General features: G+C 45.5%; 1 protein-coding gene across 2 annotated transcripts in view; it reads left to right on the top strand.

Moving 5' to 3' along the window:
* The window catches only part of Ephb1 (EPH receptor B1), a 429402-nt gene that overhangs the window by 345757 nt on the left and 60563 nt on the right, over positions 1-23082 (top strand). For both annotated transcript variants that reach the window (XM_031343409.1, XM_031343410.1), the window contains 4 exons: positions 580-742; positions 5677-5785; positions 6584-6648; positions 18338-18460. In XM_031343409.1, the coding sequence (XP_031199269.1) occupies positions 580-742; positions 5677-5785; positions 6584-6648; positions 18338-18460 (460 nt within the window). The remainder of the gene's footprint in view (positions 1-579; positions 743-5676; positions 5786-6583; positions 6649-18337; positions 18461-23082) is intronic.

Raw genomic sequence — 23082 nt, 5'->3', positions numbered from 1 at the left:
GGCAGACACAGGTGGGAGAGGCAGTCTGGAGTGATGTCAGCCTCCTCCACAGAGTGGAGGGAAAGTCCTCCACTGAACGCTTGGAGGGGCTTCCATGGTCCTCTAGAACAGTAATTGCGCAGCATGCACGGCCAGTGGATCTCAGCAGGGAGAGAATGCCCTATACCTCAGCAGAGGCAAACAGAGGCAGAGAAGCAGCCCATGGAGACTACAAAGCTTGACTCTGTTGAAGTCAATGATGTGATGGGGTTTGCGATGCTGATGGCGGCTGGTATTTTACCTCTGAACTCTGAGGCGGGCTGGCGCGCAGGCAGAGGATGTCTATGGACTTCCAGTCAGGCTCTCAGAGCTCAACTGTTTCCTCAGATTCCTTCTTCAAAGTGCCACCATCCTGTGGCCCAAAGCTGGCTCTTCCTTCCCTTGGCCCAGGCTGAGTGTCCTCATTCAGAGAAAGACAACGTCTACCAAAGGTGTAAGACCAAGAACAGATGGGACTGAGTACCTTCGCAGAGCTGCCTGGGGTTGCAATGCTTGGGAGCTGGCTGATGGCTCTTTTCCCTTTCCTTTTCTCTTCTTTAGGAGCACAATGAGTTCAACTCTTCCATGGCCAGGAGCCAGACCAACACGGCACGTATCGATGGGCTACGGCCTGGCATGGTATATGTGGTCCAGGTGCGAGCTCGAACCGTGGCTGGCTATGGCAAGTTCAGTGGCAAGATGTGTTTCCAGACTCTGACAGATGGTAAGGCAGATGTGTGTGTGTGTGGTAGGGGTGGGGTTGGGTAATGAGTGTTTTGGGTGAAAATGACACAAACACAGAATAGGCAATAGTGAAAGAAAGCCAACCCCATAGAAACTTCAAAGATACCCGGGGCTCACTAGGCTAGTGGTATTGCTTCAGAAGGACTTGCTTCTCAGTGGGGCCATGTGGACTCTTTTGGTATATGCCAACCCTCTGAAATCTAGTCTGTCTGTCTGTCTGACTGACTGTCTGTCTATGTATGTATGTATGTATGTATGTATGTATGTATGTATGTATTATGTATATTTGTATGTATGTATCCATTAATCTATCAATTAATCTTCCCTATCTATCCATCCATCTATTAATTAATCTTATCTATCTGTTCTTCAATTAATCTTATCTATATCCATCCATCTATCTATCTATCTATCTATCTATCTATCTATCTATCTATCTGCCTTGGAATGGTACCCTACGTGGCTGTACACCTGTGTGTCTGCATCTAGGCATTAGTGAGATTACCGTATGTCTCACAGGTGCCTCCTGGTCTCCTTAAAAGGGTTCAGGGGCCTATACTGCCCCCTTCTCACCCATCTTACACCTCTGTGCTTGGGCTCTGAACCTGAGCTTACCACCTATAGGAGAAAAAATAAACAAAGACAGAGGAGACAACATTCTGGCCATGTACCCAGGATCTCAGAATACTGAAGCAATTTCACCTGTGACCTTCTCATGTATTTTCAGAGAGACGGGGAGAGAGAGAGAGAAAGAGAGACAGAGAGAGACAGAAGGACAGAGAGACAGACAGAGAGACAGAAGAGACAGAGAGGCAGAGAGAGAGAGACAAAGAGAGACACAGAGAGAGAGAGAGAGACAGAGAGAGAGAGGGAGAAGGGGTTTCAGTATCCGAAAGCCCATCCTTCTGACTAACTTTTCTCACTGTGACAAGACACAAGGTCCCCAAAAGAAGCAACAGAAAGAAAGAAGAGTTCATGTGGCTCACAGTTTGAGGGGCACATGGTGAGAAAGCACAGAGGAATGTGCGGCAGCTGCTCACAGTTTCCAGTCAGGAAGCACAGATATGGATGATGGTACCCGGCCCTTTTCTCCTTTTTTTCCAATCCAGGACCCCAGCCCATGGGCTGGTACCACTTACTTAGGGTGTGTCTTTCCATCTTCATTAACCCAAGATAGAAACTCCCCTGTAGACATTCATAGAGGTTTGTCTCCTGGGACAATCTAGATCCTTCCAGGTTGCCAGTTTATATGAACTTTTGCAGGCATACCCCTAAATACTTTTATTAGGTAACTTCTTTGTCCCCTCCTTCAACTTTGCTTCCAAGCCCTTGGGCAAAAGCTCCATCACTAGTTTAGAAGAGCTGATGTCCCTGATGTGCAGGGACAGGGCTGTCTCACCATCCACACCTCTTTCCCCTAGCCAGCCATCTACCAGAGTTGGTGCATTCCCAGCGTCTCCCTGCTTGTCTGTATTGGCTCACGTGTGAGTGCTTTCTATAGACCTTTCCAAGGGTGAGCTTATTCCATAACCCATCAATCGAAAGCCCTTCATGTTTTCTTTGCTAGTTAATGTATATTCGAAGTGCCTTTCTCCACAAAGCATGCCATTTTAGGTGGACACTCTTAGGCTGGGTGCTTGATAAGATTTAAGTTTTTTGTTTTGTTTTGTTTTGTTGTTTTTGTTTTTTGTTTTTATCTTGACACACGTAGTTTAAAGCAATTCCTACACTAATTAGAAATATTTTAAAGTCCAGTTATTTTATCTAAAAATTTCTCGTGGAAAAAAAAATATGAGAAGCCAGGGCTGGGTGTTCCCCTGTGAGGAGAGAGATAAGGGAGTAGCAATTACCCCAGATGGAGCCTCCCACTCCACCACCCCCAACTTCGAAGCAGCAGAGCTGGATGCTTTGCATAGGCTGTCTGGCCCCTAGGAGAGTAGAGTGGAGCCTGTGTTGAGTTTATGCCAGGTGAATTTTCTCTCATGTTTCGGGGCTGTTGAGATGGGATAGAAAGGTGAGCCTGCTCATTGAGATTAATAACACTGCTGGGACGGGAAACATGCAAGCCATCTGCTTCTCCCTTAAGGACTCCGCTCCCCCGTTTTGCACCTCACTTACCATCTAGATTTATAGGCACTTTGGCATCAGGAGGTACACAGGATTAAAAGCCCCAAACTCCAAATGCTCTGAGCGCTAGTCTCTTGGCAATTCCGCTAGACAAATCAAGAAGTAACGAATTTCCCCCAAGAAGGCCATTCTTTTTACATTTGGCAGTTAAGTTTTGCAGACCCAGGAGAGGGGAGATGTACGAGAGTTCTGGTAAGTGGCCAAATTTGAGAGAATTTATCTTAACGACGGGGCTTGTTTATTGGGGGATGATGCTCACTGAAGCTGCAGGCCTATCTGCAGCAGAGTGTGAGGTGGAAGGTTGATCATGGGCAGGGCCATTGAGGCAGGATGACCTGTGGGACCCTTATAGGTGAGTGGCTATCTTGGGCAGGTGGTGGCCACATGGAGCCCTGGCTACACTTAGCCAGGTGTGGAAACCATTGACTTAGTGTCTTTCTATCATCATCATCATCATCATCATCATCATCATCATCATCATCATCATCATCACTTTTGGATTCTATATTCTCTGAAGACTTGGTTAATGAAGACTTTGTCAAAGATTCTTCCTTGTGGTTTCCTGCATTTTATTTCCTGCCAACTTCCCTTTGTAAATACATGGAAAAAAAAAAACCAAAACTGAAAAACCTCCCCAGTGGAACTGGAGAGATGGCTCTTCGTTAAGCACACTGCCCTTCCCAAGCTCAGGTCCCAGGATTTACTTCAGAACTGGACTTGCAATCACTATAACTCCAGTTCCAGGGGATCCAGTACCCTCTCAGATTTCCATGGGCACCTGCATAAAACCATACTTGGACACACACAGATACACACATGAAGATTAACAAACAGAATTATCAGCTGGGGGAAACCAAATTCCTCCTATTTAATTGCCTTTTATAGTCTGTAGGGTGGGGATTTTTAAGAGGCAATAGCAGTCTGAGTACACGGTTGAATTGTAACATGCTAGCCATACAATCATGAAGGGCCAAGTTCCAGCGTCACAACCTATGTTAAAAAAAAAAAAAAAAAGTTGTCCGTGATGGCAGAGGTTTGAATCCAGTGCTGGGGAAGTCTAGATGGGTGGATCCCCGAGCCTAGGGGCATCCCCGAGGCTGGGTGGATCCCTGAGGCTGCATAGCCAGCCAATTTAGCCTACTTAGTGAGTCCTAGGTCTCAGTGAGAGATCTTATCTCCAAAGACGAAGTGGTGACTGCCAGTGACATCTTCGCTGTCCATATGTGGGGACCTGAGTTCAGATTTCTAGCAATAAGTCAGTCAGGGCAGTTCGTGTCTGATCCCAGAGTTAGGGAGATAAGAGATAAGACAGTCGGGCTTCAGAGCTTGATAGCCAGCCCTGCCTCTGGATCGTGAACCTCCTGTGTGAGGAGAAGTGACTGTGGGGTCTACCTGATGCTGACCTTTGACCTCCATAAACATACACAGAACACTCTCGTGCTCACACACACACCCAAAATGAGAATGGCTCCTGAGAAATCCAAAAAATTGTCTTCAGACCTCAATTCCCAGGTATCCACACATGCACACACACCTACACTATTAGCCTTGTCCCTAGAAGTTGCTTGCTCTTTTTTTTTTTTTTTTTGCCCAGATAAATGAAAGATGGTTTGAAAATACTGGGGAGGATAGGACCTCGTTGAGGTATTGGTGAAGACACCCTGATATTCACCAGTAGATTTGAGGAGGGGTTCAGTGGTAGTGGCGCTTAACAGCTGTGCTCAGGAGATCCTGGTAAGCTCTATAGGGGACACTTATTATGGTGATCTGTGACATTGGGGTTGCCACGTAAAATATAGGAAGATCAGCTTAATTTGAATTCCAGATAAATAATGTTTAGGGATAAATACCTCTGATGCAATATTTGGTGCACGTGTCTACCAAAATATCATTCTTTGTTTATAGTGCAGGTTGTGGTTTTGTTTGCTATAGCTGAGAACTGCAGTCATAATAAGATATAAACCATTTGACCTTCTGTATGAATGGCTGTAGAGAATGGCTTCTTAGTACCATCCAGGGATGAACCCACTGCTACCACAAAAGGGAGAGCAAGCTGAGTTGTGTGGCTGGTGTGCATTCAAGCAAAGAGAAGAATTTGGGTACATCTGTGATGTAGGTGAAGTACTGTGAATGATTCGCATGGTTTGACCTTTTATCAACAGGCTAAAAGGCTGAGAATCATAGGGGTGAAATAATTCCTCCAAGATCACGAACAGTACCCCGGCCACACCAGAGTTTGCAGCATCTCTCTCCACCTCTGTGACCCTTGGGTGTTCCACCCTGCCCGTAATGCAGCATGGTTTTAACACTTGGCACAAACCTTGGTCCTTTCCTTGTCAAGTGGGAGCTCAGAATGCTTGGCGATTTCTCTGGCATCTCTTCATCCTCCACAGCTCCTGCTGCAGAGCTGGCTGACTACAGATAAACTGTAAAAATCTGCTCAATGAATCTGTTGACAAGCTGCATTTCAACGGCTTAAGCTGTTTCAGCAACGGCTTTCATTTCCCCTCCATTGGACTTACTCTTAACACGGCAGACAGGACTTGGGGAAACCTTCAGTACTGGGCGTTGGAGTTTCGGAGTCACCTTCTGGGAGACAATCATCATTCTCCCCAAGTTCCCAGTGTTGTCCCTGATGTTTTGTTTCTATTACTGTTCCCCACTCAGAAGCATTGGAAGCTGGGGTCCACAGTCCGCATATATCTGATGTCCTGGGTGTCATGCATGGAGTCCAGCTATGTGCATGGGCATGTGAGGAGGATTCTAATCCTTTTCTTTCTCACCTAGATGATTACAAGTCGGAGCTGAGAGAACAGCTACCCCTGATTGCTGGCTCGGCCGCAGCCGGAGTCGTATTTGTTGTGTCTCTGGTGGCCATCTCTATTGTCTGCAGCAGGTAGGTCCTCTACTCTGCTCCCTCCGAGTCCAGGAAGCCCCTCTCCATGTACCATTATCCCATCCTGGCCTTTCCCAAGCTGGGCAGCCTGAAGAAGTCCTTTAACCAGCAACCTAGAAATCTCAAGATTATTGATTTTCCTCTGTGCCTAGGATAAAAACTGGCTATGGGAGCTGGGCAAGACTATAAGTAAACATCATCCGTCCTCATTTCAGCCAGGACTTTTAGCCCCTCGTGCACAAGGACTTTTCAGAGTGACAGTTACAAAATTGCATTTGACCCACTGGAGCATCGAAGCTGTGCGCAGGCTCTTCTGCTCAGAGAGCTCAGGCCCTGGGCAGCAGGCAAAAGGCAGGCGGGCAGAAGAGGGGGCGAGGAAGAGGCAAGGGAAGCTGAGCTCTGCACACCAACTGGCCTGAAGGCCTTGTGAATTTTTAATACTGTTTGCTGCTGCCTTGGGTGGTTTGCCCAGATAACGCCTGCAAAGCCCTGTTGTTGGTTCCCATGGAGCGGTTCTGCAGTTTCACTGCTCCGGAAGGGGGTCCACATCACCACTGCCCTCTTGGCAGATGCCCACAGCCTTTCCTGGGACCTGTAAGTTCTTGATTTGAAAGCTGAATCCTTGGTCCAAGGGAATGTGTGTTGGTCAAGCGGAGTGTAAGGCAAGGTAGAAATGAAACCTTCAAGTGGGAGTCTCCCAGTCCCCAGTCCCAGGAGACACCCAGGGTGAGTTCTATGTCTGGGCATGCAACCTCGATATGACCCTGCTAAGTAAGTCCCTCTTCTCTGTGTCTGCAGGAAACGAGCTTACAGCAAAGAGGCTGTGTACAGTGATAAACTCCAGCATTACAGCACAGGTCGAGGTGAGTTGAAAACATGCCCACTGTCCGACCTGGGGCCTTAGAGCCAGATAGTGAGGGTCAAACATAACAGCCAATGTCTGACAAGCCCTCCGTACCCAAGTGGTTCTTCTCTCTGCAAGTCCCTAGAGACCACAGGCTGTCCACTGCATGCCCTCTGTGGGCAGTCACTGGACCCCTGGTGGAAGATTACCTTCTGCACTGATAAGCCATATTCGAGACGGGGAAGACAGGGTTTAGCAAGTCAATGAATCCTGAAATCGCTCTCAGTGGGGAAAGATGGAGGGTTCTCTATTAACATCTTCTGCCTTATCTTATCCAATTGAGCGGCTGGGGAATGTGTTAACCAAATTCACAGATAAGCTATAGAACATGAATGCAGGGAATTAAGGAGATAACAGAGCCCAGAAGGCTGAAGTGCTGGGGTATCTCCCAAGCGGTTTCTTTCAAACAGTACCTTGAAAAGTTTTCTCACTCATTATCTTAACCCTGCCTCTTTTAAGCCTAGGTATAAATATTTTTGTATATCAAATCTCCCTCACCAAAATACATATAATTCTCTATCAGAATTTTGGCTCCTTCCTCTGAATGATTCCAGCACTGCAGTCTAAAACAGTTCCCAGGAGGGATAGGCGGGCCACCTCCCTGCTTCCAGAAGTGGGTACTAGGAGCCTTACCAAAGACACCGTTTCTAAATGACTATTTTTGAATTCCACACATGGCCAGAGAAATCTGTTCTAGTACCCTGGGCTGCCCCCTATAAGCCACACTACACTTCAGTCCTCCTCGTGTGCTCTAAGCCACTTTTGTTTTGAACATTCAGCAGTGAGCAGATACCATATATACATGTATACCCTGAAGCATGAGTTCATGTTTCCTGGGTTTGTTCTTCTGTTAGTAAAAATGGCTTCCAAGACTAAAATTCACATGGGCCAGTCTGCTTTCCTTCTCTAAGGTCACCCAAGACAGAAAGCAACCCAGCATTCACAGCTGCAATCATGTTGTGAAGGAGTACGTTTTCTAATGTGGAGGGTACGAGCCTGAGCTACTCAGAGGTCACACTACAGATATGGCTTTTCAGCCAATGTTAAGATACACCTGAAGATTTATATAAAATCAAACTTTGCCAGCCAGGATGTGTACAGGGTAGGCATTGCAAGGAGCAGCCACCATATGGCATCATGATTCCCAGGGCTAGTCTCAAAGTCAAACTTTGGTATCTCTTGGATGATGTGTACTGCCCTTGTGCCTCAGTGTTGCCCCAGATCCCATCCTCAGCTTCCCTCCTCTCTCTTGGGCTTCTGGCATGGCCTCCTCATCTGCTGTAGGCAGCTCCTTGCTGTGATAAGCCACTAGGTATCCACTTCAGATCTGTTTCCTGAACCTGTTGGATAAAACATTTATGGATGGCCACGTTGGCCCAACAGATGACTTGGGACCACAAGGGATTTGATCAGGTTCAAAACATACAATCTTGTTTTGAAGTCTAGAGATTTCTAACAGTACTCCAGGGCCACTCAGCCAAGAATTCTCTTTCTCAAGGTGTGCCAGCCCTCAGGTACAGCACAGAGGATCCCCAGGCATTCTGGGTAGGCTGGCAATGTTCTCTTTGCTAATTTCAGCCTGATACTTGGCTGTCCTTCTGTTGAGGGGTGGCTCTTCCAGGCAACCTGATCTACAAAGATGTGTTTCTAAAATGCTTATGGGTCTCCATGTGGGAGTCAGAGAGGGGGGACTTCATCATTTTTGTAGCCACAGAGGGAGATGTCTTTGCCTTCCTAGACTCTGTAAAACAAACAAACAAACAAACAAACAAACCCTTCCAAGTCTTCAGTCACAGAGCCCTTGCAACCACTAGTGAGCATGGCTGGAGTTAGTGTTCTCAAGCTTCACTTATTCTGGCTAGGTGGATGTAGAGTTCTTAGAGTAGGCTCGGATTATTTCTTAAACTGCTTTACCTGTATGAGCCATTTCTAAATGTCCTTCTCCCCTGTGCCTAGCTATTCTCTTTTAATCCAACCCCTGACACCTGCCCCTGTACCCCCAACCCCAACACACACACACACACACACACACACACACACACACACACACACACACACCCACCCCTGGGTTCTCTAAGCTCACATTCTCGTCCACCAAATTTCATTTGGGCATTTTTTTGAGGCCATTGCTACTGGAAGATCATGATCAAAGGGCCATGCAGCTTGAGGAAAGCCCAGAATACCAAGAGTAGAAGAGAAACATAAAGCTCTGGTGAAGGAGGAACCTGGCTGGGAAAGAGGGGCAGACAGGTAGAGGTGGGAGGAGTAGCTGTGGAAGTTTTCCTCAGTGCCTACAGTGGAAACCTTAATCTAGTAGTGAATCTTGACTCAAGGATATAGCTGCTAGATCAAGAAGGACAAATGTTTTTCTTCAGTGACAAAGCTTGAGGAGTGAAGGTGTGGCTTGTGCCCCCTCTGAGTCTGTCTGTAGACCTCATGTTCTCTCCATGTTGCAGCGGCTAGGAGGCTCAGTGTGCCTGGTCTTGGGTGCAGATCTATGTTTAATCTGGGACACAGTTCTTTGCCAATCCCAGATTGGCGGTTTGTGAGTTCCCACCTCGGGGTCCCATTCTAAGAGTCGGGAGGCTCAAATGTGCCCAGTTGTGAATGCAGACACATAACCCTCCATGAAGTGTAGATAGCTTCTGGAGTTCTGGGGGCTTCCTGGTCTGGGATTGACAGAGTATCTGCAGCAGGTGTCCAACCCTGTTCGCTAGTGCCTGGAGACACCGCCTCCCTTAGCTTCTTCACGGAATACTACAAGGGAGTTAGTGGTTCTTGTCTTCCAGACCCTCCTTTTTAATGTGATGTAGAGGCAGAAAGAGACAGAAAAGAAACTTTTGCAACATCTTCCCTAATGAGTCAAAGCATGGCAGATCTAGTTATTGAAAACAAAACCCTGTTTCACTCAGACACTGGCTCCTGTTTCATCCATCTCTGACCCTAGATCAGTGGTTCTCAACCTTCCTGGTGCTGGGACCCTTTCGTACAGTGCGTCATGTGGTTGCCTCCCAACTGTAAAATTATTTTTGTTGCTACTTCATAGCTGTACATTTTCTACTGTTACGAACTGTAACATAAACATCTGATATGCAGGATATCTGGTATGGGGCCCCCAAAGGGGTTGAAACCCACAGGTTGAGAACCTCTGACCTATAAATTACAGAACATAGATGCAAAGGGGAATTTGGATTGGTGGATAGACACTTGCTGGAGGATAGTCTGGCAAGAGAATGTGCTGCATATGTTGTCAGTCAGTCTGATGAAGAATTATTGAGCTGGGCGTTCATGTTCAAGGGCAGGTAGAAAGGAGCACAGGCTTCCCATACTCAGGAATGGGTAGAGAGTGTTGTCATGGTTCTTGGTCCAATTCTCATAAATTGTTGGCCAATTTCAGATAACTTGGGCAGTTTGATCCAGGTAGATCAGGGAAGCTTAGGAATCTAACTTCAGGATGTAGGTGTCAGGGGTTGGATTAAAACAGAATAGTTATGCACAGGGGAGAATAGTTTGCATTTTGGGAAATGCAAACAGGTGTCTAGGGAGCTTAGGCCATTCCTAATTTCTGAGCTGGGTGAGGGCCAAGAGGATGGAGATAAAGGGAGATTGGGGCTTGTGAATGGATTAAGGGCTTTAGGATATCAGTCCTAAGAAAACTACCTCAAGTAGAAGATATAAATTAGAGTCTCTACTTTTTATGTTTTGAAAAATCATTAATGAGGTATGGACCTATATTTGTCAGGGTTCTCCAGAGCAGACACATACACACACACTCTCTCTCACACATACAGAGAGATACAGACAGACATACACAGAGAGAGAGACACACACACTATCACACAGACAGACAGACAGACAGACAGAGGGACTAACAACAACAGAATCATACTTGGAAGCTGAGAACCTGGTAACTACTCTGTCCTTCAGGCTGGGACCCTCAGCAGTCTCAACCCGGCACCAGAAGCTCTGAAGGTTCCTGGAGAAATGCTGGTTCTAGTCCCAAAGAAAACCTGGGCACATTGGTTCTGACATTAGCATAGGAATCAGCAGCAGCAATGGGACAGATTAACTCAATGGCGAGAGGGAAGCCAGGGAAGCAAAAGGCAGGTGAGATAAGTTTTCTCTGCCATACCTTTTTTTAATCTGCACCAATACCAAAAGGTAACACCCATCCCCATATCAATCAAAGAAACCAGAATGCTTTCCAAGTGAGGCTCCTTAGCCAGGTGATTCTGATATGTGGCAAGTACACATTAAAGCCAACTGTAACACATGAGAGTGGAAACTACCCTCATCTTCTGACAAAGCAAAGGGCAGAGAGGGCAGAGCCTAGGCCCAGAGAGATGCCCAGAGAGACACTGTGAATCACATGGGTCTGGGAATATGAACTTGAATTCTGTCATCATTAGGAACAGAAAAGAAGGGATTAAAAAAATATGGGAACTTGTCTCTTTTAATTAGACCATGTATTTAGTAAATTCAAGAATTATGGGTGGTGAATGTTTATTTTGGCAAAAATATCTTCTGGTCTCCTAATGGAAGGCATTGTTAACTAGACACAGACTGTCTTCATATGGAGAGAAAGTGAGTTAGTGACTGTCATTCCTTTAGGAGAGAGGTCCCCAGCGTTATTCTAGTCCTGGTCCTATTCAGTCTGTGACTGTTTGATTGCTTTTTAAACTTCACGAGTCAGACACAAGCGTGGGGATGCTGATCGAGTTTGTAGGTAACAGTTGGGAAGCAGAACTAACACCATAAAAGACAGAATCAAAATTCAGAGCTACCCAACAGCTTTGAATGCTAATTTGAAATCTGCAAGACAAAATGTTAGTGGGATAAATCTGGAACCTAGTGTTTAGGTTGAAGCAAAACGGAAGCAGTACAAATAGGGAGACAGCTCACTTACTATTGATTCGTGTGAAAAAAAAAAAGTAACTAGCTGATCACGTGCTTCCGCTCAGTGGCACTACTGATGAAGGATACTAATAACACTCATTTTAAACACTCGCTGTATTAAATGTTTCCATCAACGCTACTCTTTGTGCTGGTAAGAACCGTCTCAGAGTCATGGACTCTGTCCTAGAGACCTGGTTTCCAAGGATGCATTCTGCAAAGCACCTTTGCAGAGGAGAAGCAGCCTGTCTGGTTGGGTGTGGCAGGTGTCTCAGTGATAGCATGTTGCCAGATTCACAGGAGATGTCCATCAAGAGGTTCCTCTATCATGAGACTAGGTCTTGAGAAATTGTAGCAATGGATTCTAGGAAAAATAAATAAATAAGATTCCTGCTTCAGGTGAAGTTCCACTCAGAAGTACGTCTGAGTTACTGCATTCCGGGTGGTTGATGCATTCTGAATGCCAACGGTAGCACCCACCCGTTCCACCAAGGAATCACCTGAGACCTAATGACCAGGATAGGAGGACCCTGGAAGAGAGGCTTACTAGGGTATTAAGAGCGGCTCATAAATAAGTGAAGGCCGGCGGGCATACAAGAAGAGGCTCCTTGGTACAAAAGGAGGCTGAGTTTACAGTCAGCGTTTATTAAATGTCAAATAAATTGACCGATCTAGAGTCACCCATGTGTATGCTGTTGGCTCCTAGCCAGAGTCTCCACAACTGTTAACTGCAGTAGTTCCAAGATATTAGCTATTGCCCTTGGGTTCCCAGTAGGACTTCTGCAGTCCAGCAGCAGCCATCATTGCCCGAGAGAACGTGTCTGTCCTGGTCATAGGTACCCACAAGGCATGGAAGTATTATGCAATTTTCCAGGAGTCTTTGCTATTGCCTTTTCTGTTTACTGTCCAGCACGTTGGTTGCACAAACGCTGCCATCTTCTACCTTAAGTATGTACTGAGACCACTTCACATCTATTTTCTCAGCCTACAGTTCCTCCCTTAGCAAAATAAGCTCCCCAGTGCCCTACTTTCAGTGTTCCTTTCCACAGTGGTCAGCTCTGTGTGCCCAGAGGCGTTCATTCTCACATCTGGGGCCCCAGAGTTTGTCTGTCAACATTGCTGCCTCTGTTTCAAGCTCATCTATCTCCCCACTTCCTCTACACCCAGTGTCACGCCTCCCTCTAGGCATTCCAAACTTCTCCTTTGTGGTAGCATCCGGTTGTCCTTCCATTTAATCCAGTTCTGAGGCTTCTTGGAGTCTGACCTTGAAGAGTGGTATCCATGACCTTCTGCCTACTCCCGTCTCTGTGGTGTTTATAGTCCACTCCCCCAAGTGTGGTCTCCTGATTCTGCACTGCCCAGCTTTGTTCTCCTTCACGTCCCAATCACTTGAAGAACCCGGGAACATGGCTTTTCTGGAGATCCCACAGTGCCGGTTGGATGCATAGCAGTGTTGAAGAAAAGGAAGGATTCCCGGCATTCCGAGGCACAGTATCAGAGATGGTCCCTTAAGGACTGCACATGTTTCTAAGTAGCTCTGCTTTCATGCTCAAATGACTGGGAGACGTTGGATGAGTGACAGAGGTGATAAGATCTCTCTTGGATCCAGAATGAGGTACAAGCAGGCAAACTTCCCCATCTCCTCATGACTCCATCAAAGCCTGCTGGGACACAAGTATATCAATGACTGAAAACAATGGAGTCCCCTCATTCTCTGATACTCCCCTGTGGGACTCTAGCAGTCCTCCCCAGCTAGAAGCTAGTTGGCTTCTGCCAGAACCCTTGAAGCTCTAGGATCAGTTGTCACAACTAGCCTGCATGTGTGCTTGCTACTAATATTAGTTCTAACCTCAGAATGGTCACCACACCTGGACAAGGACTAAGCTGGGGTTCCCCAGCGTGTCACCTGGTATTTACAACCGTGAGCCCTCTACTTTGCCCCGCACCCCTAGCATGTGTAAATGTCTCCATAATCTTTCAAGTTCCCCCCGTGTAAGACTTCTAGTATCTTCAAAGCTCACTTCAGCCACTTGGGTTGATCTCCTGTGTACAGAGCCTCTGATGGTAGGAAAGTCCGTCTCCTGCATCCAGAAATACTTGGTGTCACACAAGAAGGCACCAGACAGCAGGGAAGCCATGCTCTCTATGAACATGTTTCCAAATTAGATTTTTTTTTTTTTTTTTTTTTTTTTTTTTTTTTTTTTTTTTTTTACTGCAGATTTGTGAACTAGGGGATGAGACATCTGGGGCTGTGCTTACTAATAAAGCGCTAACAACCAGACGCTTAAGTCCACACATGCCCCTTTTATGCCAAAGATACAGAACCTATGAAAAGTGGAAACTCAAGCATAGCTAACACTTTAGAAGTATTCGTATTAATAACAATGGTGTGAAAGCCACACCAGTCACTATAAAATGCCATGCATTATGGGGCTCTATTAATCTAATATTGCCATAAAAATATTTCCCAACATTCACAATCAGAGAACATCTTCTGAGCCCAGTCTCCCAGGGTTTGCCTGTGCCTGACTCTGTTGCTGACTTGATTCCCTGTTCACTGTCTGGTGATTCATTGCACTAAATACCATTTTCCTGATAATTAAAAACTGCTCACTGGCAAGTGGGAGCAGGAGCAGGCCGATGCGGGATTTATGCAGAAACACAAAATGAGCTGAAAGACAAATGACCTGTTCCGCCTAGTGAAAGGCATTTTTTTCCCCTCCTCATCTTCTGGGATTTGAGAGGCTGGCTAGAGCTTGGGAGCATGGTCTGAGGAGATGTCATCGTATAAGGAGGTGTTTGCAAGGGGATCCATTGTTTTCATGTGCTTAGCCAAATCACTCTGCTAATTTAGAACACATAGACCCCGGCCTGCAGCAGGAGGACCTGGGTCAGGGACATCTTTTCCCTCTGCCTTACTGGACACTTAACAGGCTATGGCTAGAGGAAAGCGCTGAGTTTGAGCCATTTCTTAGACTTTGACTAAGCTTTTCCTTTTTCCATATACAATTCTTTTACTCAATGTCAAGCAAAATGGGGAGTGATTCCGATGGATGCCTTAGATGTAGGATTTAGGACATTCATTTTGGTTAGACAGTTCAACAGATCACAGTCCTTGGCTTTAGCAGCTTTCTCAGCTCCTGAGAAATGCCCCAGTGACAACCAAAGCCCGCAGACACAGCACGGCAGCTGTTGTGTTACATGTATGTTCACATGTGTGCAAATGCATACACATATGAATCCTCACTTCTCAACTTCTCAGATCTCTCTTGGAAAGTTAAGAGCATGCATCTTAACTTTCCCATCTGAATGTACTTTGTGACACATTACTAGCCTAAAGAATAGAGGCTCTGTCAAGAGATGAGCCTACTCCCTCCTGGGAAAAGCTTCTTCCCCAAACTGGATGGGACCAATATCTATAGAGCTCATTAGCTCAGAATCCTTCCCCATTCATCCTCATATATGTCTTTACTTGCAAGCCATTCATTACAGCCCATTCTAGATTGTTTAATTAGTTTCCATGGAAGAACTCCTTCAGGACAGCTTAGCATACATCTTTAAAAGCCCTTGATCTAACATAACAAGATAGTTATTTTGAAAGTAACTAATATAACCCTAAGTGGCTTATATTCCCCCACTGCCCACCATGCCTCACTTCCTTTTTTACCTCCCTGAACACGTCTGAGAAAAAAAAATTGTTGATAACAGTAATGAGTCTATTAGTCAGGGAGTCAGTCTTCACAGGAAGTACACGGGGCACTGTGTGCTGGGCCTGCCACTTGTCATAGGGTCTTTATTCTCACGGGCAGACTGAAAGAAAAGTCACATTTCCCCTGTTGGTGGAGAATCTGTTATAAGAGATAAGTCTGAACTTGCTGTACTATGCAGGATTAATAAAGTATTTTGGGGTTCTAATGTCATCTACAGAAATCAGCACCAGGGGATCTACAGAATTAGGAAAGGAAGTCACAGTGTATTGACACTACCCCGGTGTTCTTTTTACCCTCTTTTGTTGTTGTTGTTGTTGTTTCATCTCAAGTGTTTCTGTGTTTCTTTATCTGTCTCCTTCCTCCTCCCATGGGTACCATCTGACCTCCATCATCAGCATCTCTGTTTCTTTGCCTGACTGCTTTCTCTGGCCCTAGAGCCTCCCTCTTGCTTCTGTGACTGGCATTTTGACCCTGCCAATCACTATGGCAATACCTGGGTTCTCTTTCTTGGAGGGGGGGGGGTCCATTCTGTAACTGTGGTCGCCCATCTGAGCTCACAGAGCGAAGATGAAGCCAGTTGTAATAACCCACAGTAGCCAATGACTTACGGACATACCTTATACCTTTCACCTTCTGTTCCCTATTAACTTCCTTTTCTGTTTTGTGTACTTCTTGGGATACCCAGATACGCCATTGGCTTTTAGAACGTGGCCTTTAGGGCAGTTTCTAGTTTCTAAGTAGGGCTAAGGAAGATGCTGCCCTGGGCGTCTCATAAGCTCACAGTCTGGCCAATTGCATTTTCTCCTTCTGTGTTCTGCACAGCAGGTGGAAAAATGGTGACACCTCATCTCTGCTTTGCCTTTAGTCCATCTACTAAAGAAAGAGCTCTCGCACTCATGCGCATGTGCATGTGTACTGCTATCCCTTAGGGAGTGAAACGTTTCAGGCGTACAGCAGGCCAACTTCAGCTGAGAGTCGCTCTGAATATGGCCCAAGACAAAAATCATACACTTATTTAAAGCATTATGAGATTGTTTTGTTTTGTTTGTACAATATTTTTTTAACTGGACTGCATGGTTCTCAAGCATGAAGTTTGTTGCTAATGTTTCATGGTGTCAACAGACTAGATGTAAACAAAGATAAGAATCTCTACTTGCCTTGTTCAGATTTTAGTGTGTATGTTTCAAAGCCAAAGTCATCATCAGGTTTTGTAGAGTTTTCCATGTGTGTACATGTATGTAGGTGTGTGTATGGGAGAGTGGCAAATGTATGAGCATATGTGTGTTCATTTCTTGAATGGACAGCAGCCAAAGTTAACCTTAATTATTGTTCTCCTGTGTCATCCAACCTTCTCTTTCTTTCCTTTTTTTCTTTTAAGACAAGACCTCCCATTGGAACCTTGCTATTTTAGGCCAGGCTGGCTGGGGAGCAAGCCCTAGAGATCTACCTGTTCCTACCTCCCCAGCACTGGGGCTACAAGTCTATACCATACATTTGGCATTTTATATGGATGTTAGCGATCAAACTCAGGTCCTCACAATGTCAAGGATAATCACTTTATTGACTAAGTGATCTCCCTAACCTCTCAGTCCCACACTAGAAGCCTTCTGGGGTGTGTTTGCCTACTTCCGAACAAGCAGTCTGGAATACCAGGAACAGTATTGCTAAAGGAAAACAAGAACCTATCTTTTGGGAAAATCTGTTTCTTCCCTCACTTGGCTTTCTTCGGCTTAGCCTTCCCCTGCCCCGTTCTTTGGCTTAACCCACCTTACACTCCTGTTCATCAGTGTATTTTTCTTAATTCTTTGGATTGTGTGCTAGGATTTCCAGTCCTGTCCTGAAGAAGGAGGTGATTAAGACATTTGGAGAGGCATTGGATGTTTTTTCTGATACAAAATGACAGAACTAGGGCACGGCTGGAAGTCTCCGAGGCAGTAGAGAATTAGGTGTGGCTGAGGTACTGAGATGAGGTTTTTAAACCTGAAGCCCAGACTCAGCCTGGATTCCCATCACCCACATAAAGACCCACCTGACCTACCCCTGCTCATCTGACTGTTGTATAGGTACACTGCAGCAGGCAGCAGGGATGCGGCAGTAGACCATACAGCTGGTCTTTTGGAGGCCCCACCTTTTACCATCCCAGAACCGTGGAAACAATTTCTACACTTCACTTAATGACACATGGAACATGTTGAAAAATTGTATCTCAAATGAATCCATTTGTTCTTGGGTCCCAGTTGCTTTTCCAGTCCCCTGTCCTCTACTTTCTGAAAGTAGTTTTTCTGCAATGACTATTCTCTATTTTGTCCCCAAGCACACCTATCTATCTTGCACTGTATACATCAGTGACAAGGTCTATATTCTTTTATGTATTTCTCATCTACCATTTTATTCATTTTTTCATACTTCAGTGTGTCTGAAGGCATGGGGGGGGTTCAATTACCATTTTTCTTTCATTCCATCCCATTTTTCCTGTGTAGATGTTGTTCTTTCTTATATTAATATTTTCTAAGCTTTCGGCTTACATTTTCTCTTTTGGCATACTGTGTTGGCACTTCTGTCTTGAGGGGTTTCTAATAGCGATTTCTTCCTTTAAAAAAAAAAAAAGAACTCCATCCTCATCCCTCTTGTGGCCATGGACCACAGCCGTCAGCTATAACCTTAACAGTGGCCTCCACTCAGGAAAGGTGTCAAGTTGATAAATATTGATATCTACCCTACCATTTGACCACCTCTTTTCTGCTAATGCATTTGGTTGGCATCAATCAACGTCTTTGCCTTCTGTGACTGCCTGATGCAGGAACTGGTCCCGATCTGTCACTTATAAGTAATCTGTTCTGCCTTTCATCATGATCAGAGAAAAGGGGAAAATATGGACGAGATGTAGAGGGCAGAGAACCAGCATGGTCTAGAGGAAGAGAGATGGGGCAGCCACCTGGTGAAGAGAAGGGTCCCTCCCAGAAATATGCTTGGTGCTGGGGACATTTATGGTAGCAGTGACTGTATCCTCTCTGGGATGTTAACCTGCTTGTCTCATCTAATAAGGCTCCCCAGGGATGAAGATCTACATTGACCCGTTCACTTACGAGGACCCCAATGAAGCTGTCCGGGAGTTTGCCAAGGAGATTGATGTGTCTTTTGTGAAAATTGAAGAGGTCATTGGAGCAGGTATGTCTCTTCCCTCCCCTCGTCTCTATCTGTTGTTCACACACCATCTTCCTATCACTCTCGATGCTTTTCCTTCTCCTCAGAAGATAAGTATGGACCACCTACAATGTGCATCTAGGTCAGAGCAAGAACGTTGCTCAGAATCTTTGGGAGCCTTGGTCAGAGTGGCTAAGCTTGCCTGGGAAAGCTCAGACTGGACGTTGGCTACAGTTTTCAAAGATTCTGGAGTAGCTCTGGAAACTGACCACAAAACCTAGATAAGGAGAGAGATGTAGGGTACTTAGTCATGAAGATAGGAAGAAACCATTTAAAAAGCTGATCTGATGTCCTCCTCGATGGTGTCTCAATGGCTTTGGGACAATGCTCTCGCATGTTGACTCCCCCTGTATTTATACACTTGCATCGAGACCAGGCATCGGAATAGAATCCCAGTGTAGATCAGAGCTCACTACTGAGGGGCCCCCAGGAGATCACAACAAAAGACTGATCTAGAAAATTCATCTTTCTCTAACTGATTGTGGTCAATCTGTCTATAGACCCTGCCTAATTACTATTGGGTGAGTGAGATGTCTCAATGTGAGATTAAAAAACAAAAAACAAAAAAACAAAAACCCGAAAAAACCCACAAAACATCCCAGGTGTCATTATTTTCTAAGTAACCTCTTTCCATCTTTGATTTAGGTCTCCTTCCAGACTTCATTTTCCTCTACAGTCTCTTTGTCTTGGCTTCTTCAGTTCTTACAAGCCTTTAATGAGCCTTTGTGCCGACTGTCTTTTTCATTGTTCCCAGCACCAGAGTGCTTAGTTCATGTCACTGGACAGGTATGGAGTGACATCTCCCAATAGCATTTCAACTCCACAAAGCCTTAAACACGTTGAAGCCTGGTCCTGCAGGCAGCCACTTCAAGCGTTATCTTTAGAGGGAATGGCACCACCCTTCTACTCACAGTTTCTCTCAGTGCACTGAGGGGTCAATAAGCCACATAGGAAATTGGGAGCCACATTGAGAAACACACCCCTTAAGCCACCATCTCTATGCTTTAGGATTTTCTTTTTCTTTTTCTTTTTTCTTTCTTTCTTTTTTTCTTTCTTTCTTTTTTTTTTTTTTGCCAAATATAGGATTTTATTATTGTTGTCCTTTGTAACTGAATGAAAATTAGTCATTCTTTTTTTATTAGATATTTTCTTTATTTACATGTCATATGATTTCTCCTTTCCCAGTTTCCCCTCCAAAACAAACAAACAAACAAACAAACAAAAAACAACAAGGACAAATCCCTGTTGCCTTCCCCCTCCCCATGCTTGCCACCCCACCCTCTCCCACTTATTGGCCCTGGCATTCCCCTACACTGGGCCACAGAACCAAGGGCCTCTCCTCCCATTGATGCTCAACTTTGCAATCCTCTACTATACACATGCTGCCAGAACAATCAGTCCCACCATGCTGGGACTTGGTTGGTCGTTGAGTCCCTGGGAGCTCTGAGGGTACTAGTTAGTTCATATTGTTGTTCCTCCTAAGGGGCTGCAAACCCTTCAGCTCCTATGGTCCTCCTTAAGCCCCGCCTCCTTGCCCCTCCTCTGGCTACCCTGTGGAAGGCTATGGAAACTCTCCCTTTCACAATACACTTCCACCCACCACTAACCCCTCAGGAGTTCCAGCTGGCTGAGTAGAATCTTATCCATCCGGGTCTCTACATATTTCCCGTTGACTGTCATTAAACATTTTACTGAACCACAATGCTCACTTCTGTGTCGATAATTTTCCCTTCCTCTTTAGACACTGACATATTTAAGGATCATGCGTTGGAAGGTTGGGTACCAGATAAATTGGACTGCTCTTACGGGCTTTGATTTCTCCAGGAAACTTAAGAGCGTTGAGGAGGCGGGCCTGCTGTCCTGCTCTCTGTTTGCACGCATTATTAATTGTTGTTATGGCTCGCGGTAACAGTGCTAGTGATTTTAATGTTGTTATTTATGTCATGTGCTTAGAGTGATGTGTTCTGGACTGCATTTCATCCCAGACAGCACACATCAACACCCCTCCTGCCTTTGTCAAGGGACGAGTAAAGAGCCTTCTCGTTTTATGATCCTGCCAGGGAGCCACAATTTGGGGTGAGCTTACCAACTGCCAGATGCCCATAAAGGGACAATTGATGGTCCCACTCTATCCTTCACCTTCCTTTTGTGTGGAGCGTTTGCCAGTGCTGCTGTGTATGTGCATTCTGCCCAGAGGAGGCTCAGTGGTTTCCATGTGGCTTGCCTGGTATTGAGAGAGGGATGCACTTAACAGATGCTCAACAGTACAGCATTAAGAATTTTGTCTGGTCCCTGCTGACCACCCTCTCTACCAAGGCTCATCTCCTTGTGATTCAGAAGCATCCCAGAGCTCATCCCTGTGGGTATTAACTCATTATTCACAACCGGATGTGATTTTAATACGCAAATACATTCATCCATCCCCCCCCCCCCCCCCCAGCCTGCCTCGCTGAGACCGACTTCCCCTTGTGCTAATCAAGAGATCACTTGGTAGCCAAAAAAAAGAAAAAAAAAGAAAAAAAAAAAGAAAAAAAAGTAACAATTATACAATGTAATTGACAATGTTTCTCTTAGCCACCCAGAGGAATTAGGGCAGAAGGGAAAAACTGATTCGCAACTAGTTTGCAATATTGGGGAGAGAAAACCACACAGGAAAAATAGTCAATCATCTCTTCCTTTCCTCCCTACCCTGTATCCCATCCCCTCCCTCCCTCCCTCCCCTGTATCCTCTCCTCTCCCTCCCACCCTCTCCCTCCTCCCTCCCTCTTTCTCACTTCCTCCCTTTCTCCTTCCTTTCAGTACACCCTCCCTCTCTTCTTCCCTCCTCTTCTTTGTCTCCTTCCATCAAAAAGCTTTTAATAGATACTTTCTGTACACTGAAGTGGATTTCCTTAGAAGAGTAAGTGGCTCCTCTGCTCTAAAGTCTGACAGACTTAGTGGAAGTGAGCAGTGTTCACAGTCAGCTACTTCACACCATCGTAGTGCAGGCACAGAGAAACTTCAGGGCTCTTCCTTGCAGGATTCGGGTAGTTCCATGGGCTGGGGTTGCTGGGGATCAGGAGGACTCCTCTATTCCTTATTTTTCTCTTTGTGACCAAATACTCGACTAGAAGCATCTTAAGACAGGAAGGGTTTACTCTGGCTTATGGCTTCAAAGGGGATACAGTACATCATGGAGGAATGGCAGCAGGAGCCTGAAGCACCTGGTTAGAATGCAGAAAGCAGATGGGAAGCAAACCCCACAGCTTGCCTCTAGAGACCCACTCCTCCAGCAAGGCTCCACCTCTTAAAGGCGCCACAAGTATTATTTCCCCTTCAAAATGCATTTGCTTTATTTTCCGTGTGAATATTCTGCCTGCACATATATAGGCACTGTGGATATGCTTAGTGTCCACAGAAGACAGAAGAAGGGCATAAGATCTCCTAGAAGTACAACCATGGATGGCCGTGAACCACTATGTGGGCACTGGGAATCGAATGTGGGTCCTCTACTAAGACATCTCTGCAGCCCTTTACTCCAAAATAACACGGCTAGCCGGAGACCAAGTATTCAAGTAAATGAAGCTCTAGGGGCAATTTACATTCTAACCACAATAACACCACCAAAGAAGTGACCTTCAAAGCTAAAAACGATTAGGAAAAATGTACAGTGGTTCTCAACCTATAGGTCACAACCTCTTTGGGGATAAAATGACCTTTTCATAGGGGTCACCTAAGACCAATGGAAAGCATGGATATTGATTGACATTACAATTCATAAAACAGTAGCAAAATTACAGTTATGAAGTAGCGATGAGGAAAATTTATGATTGGTGGGTCACCATGATATGAGGAACTGTATAAAAGGGGTTCCGCATAAGGAATGTTGAGAACCACTGTATTAGAGAGACACAGTGACAGAAAAGGAATGCCATGCGATTCAAGGAGAAAAATGAGCATTATGGTCCAGTGCAGCCAATGCTGGAGTCTGCCTGCCCTATCTTACAGGAGCCAACTTCCCAGTCCCATATGCAGTACCACCGGTACTCCCCATCGGCCATTGTGGCTATATTTACACCATGGGAGTTAGCAAACACTGTTAGCCATGAGCATTTGTTTCTCTCTGCTGCTTGGTTTTTTGAGAGAGCTAGGAGTTGGACACATACCACCCTACATCTTGGAGTATACAAGGGATGCTTACCCATAGTCTGTGTGGGGTTCTTCTAAATAGGGTTCTGAAGCCTTTACCTACCAAATATGGAACCAGAGACGAGGGTTGTGCTTCTTACAAGAGAGGCTGAAAGAAATAAAACAAAAAACCCTTCATCAATTAAACCTGCAATTGTAGTAGACACTAGGAAATGGACTCAATGTTTAACACTCCCTGCCATGGAGACTATTTTCTAGCCCAAACCACAGTACCACACTCCACGAAGGGAAAGAAGAGGTTGTATTGAGTTGGGGGAGAGCATGGGGAGGATGTAGTCTTGTAGGTATGTGGAGAAGCTTACTGTCAGGGAGGACCCATGGAAGAGACACCTGAGTGACCACTGAGGTGGACAAATCAGCTTAGACGGAGCAAGAACAGAAACAATGGGGAAGCTTTT

The sequence above is a fragment of the Mastomys coucha genome, unplaced genomic scaffold (assembly GCF_008632895.1).
Source record: "Mastomys coucha isolate ucsf_1 unplaced genomic scaffold, UCSF_Mcou_1 pScaffold23, whole genome shotgun sequence".
Classification (NCBI taxonomy): domain Eukaryota; kingdom Metazoa; phylum Chordata; class Mammalia; order Rodentia; family Muridae; genus Mastomys; species Mastomys coucha.
Note: the sequence above shows the minus strand (reverse complement) of the source record. Positions and strands in the feature narration are given on the sequence as shown.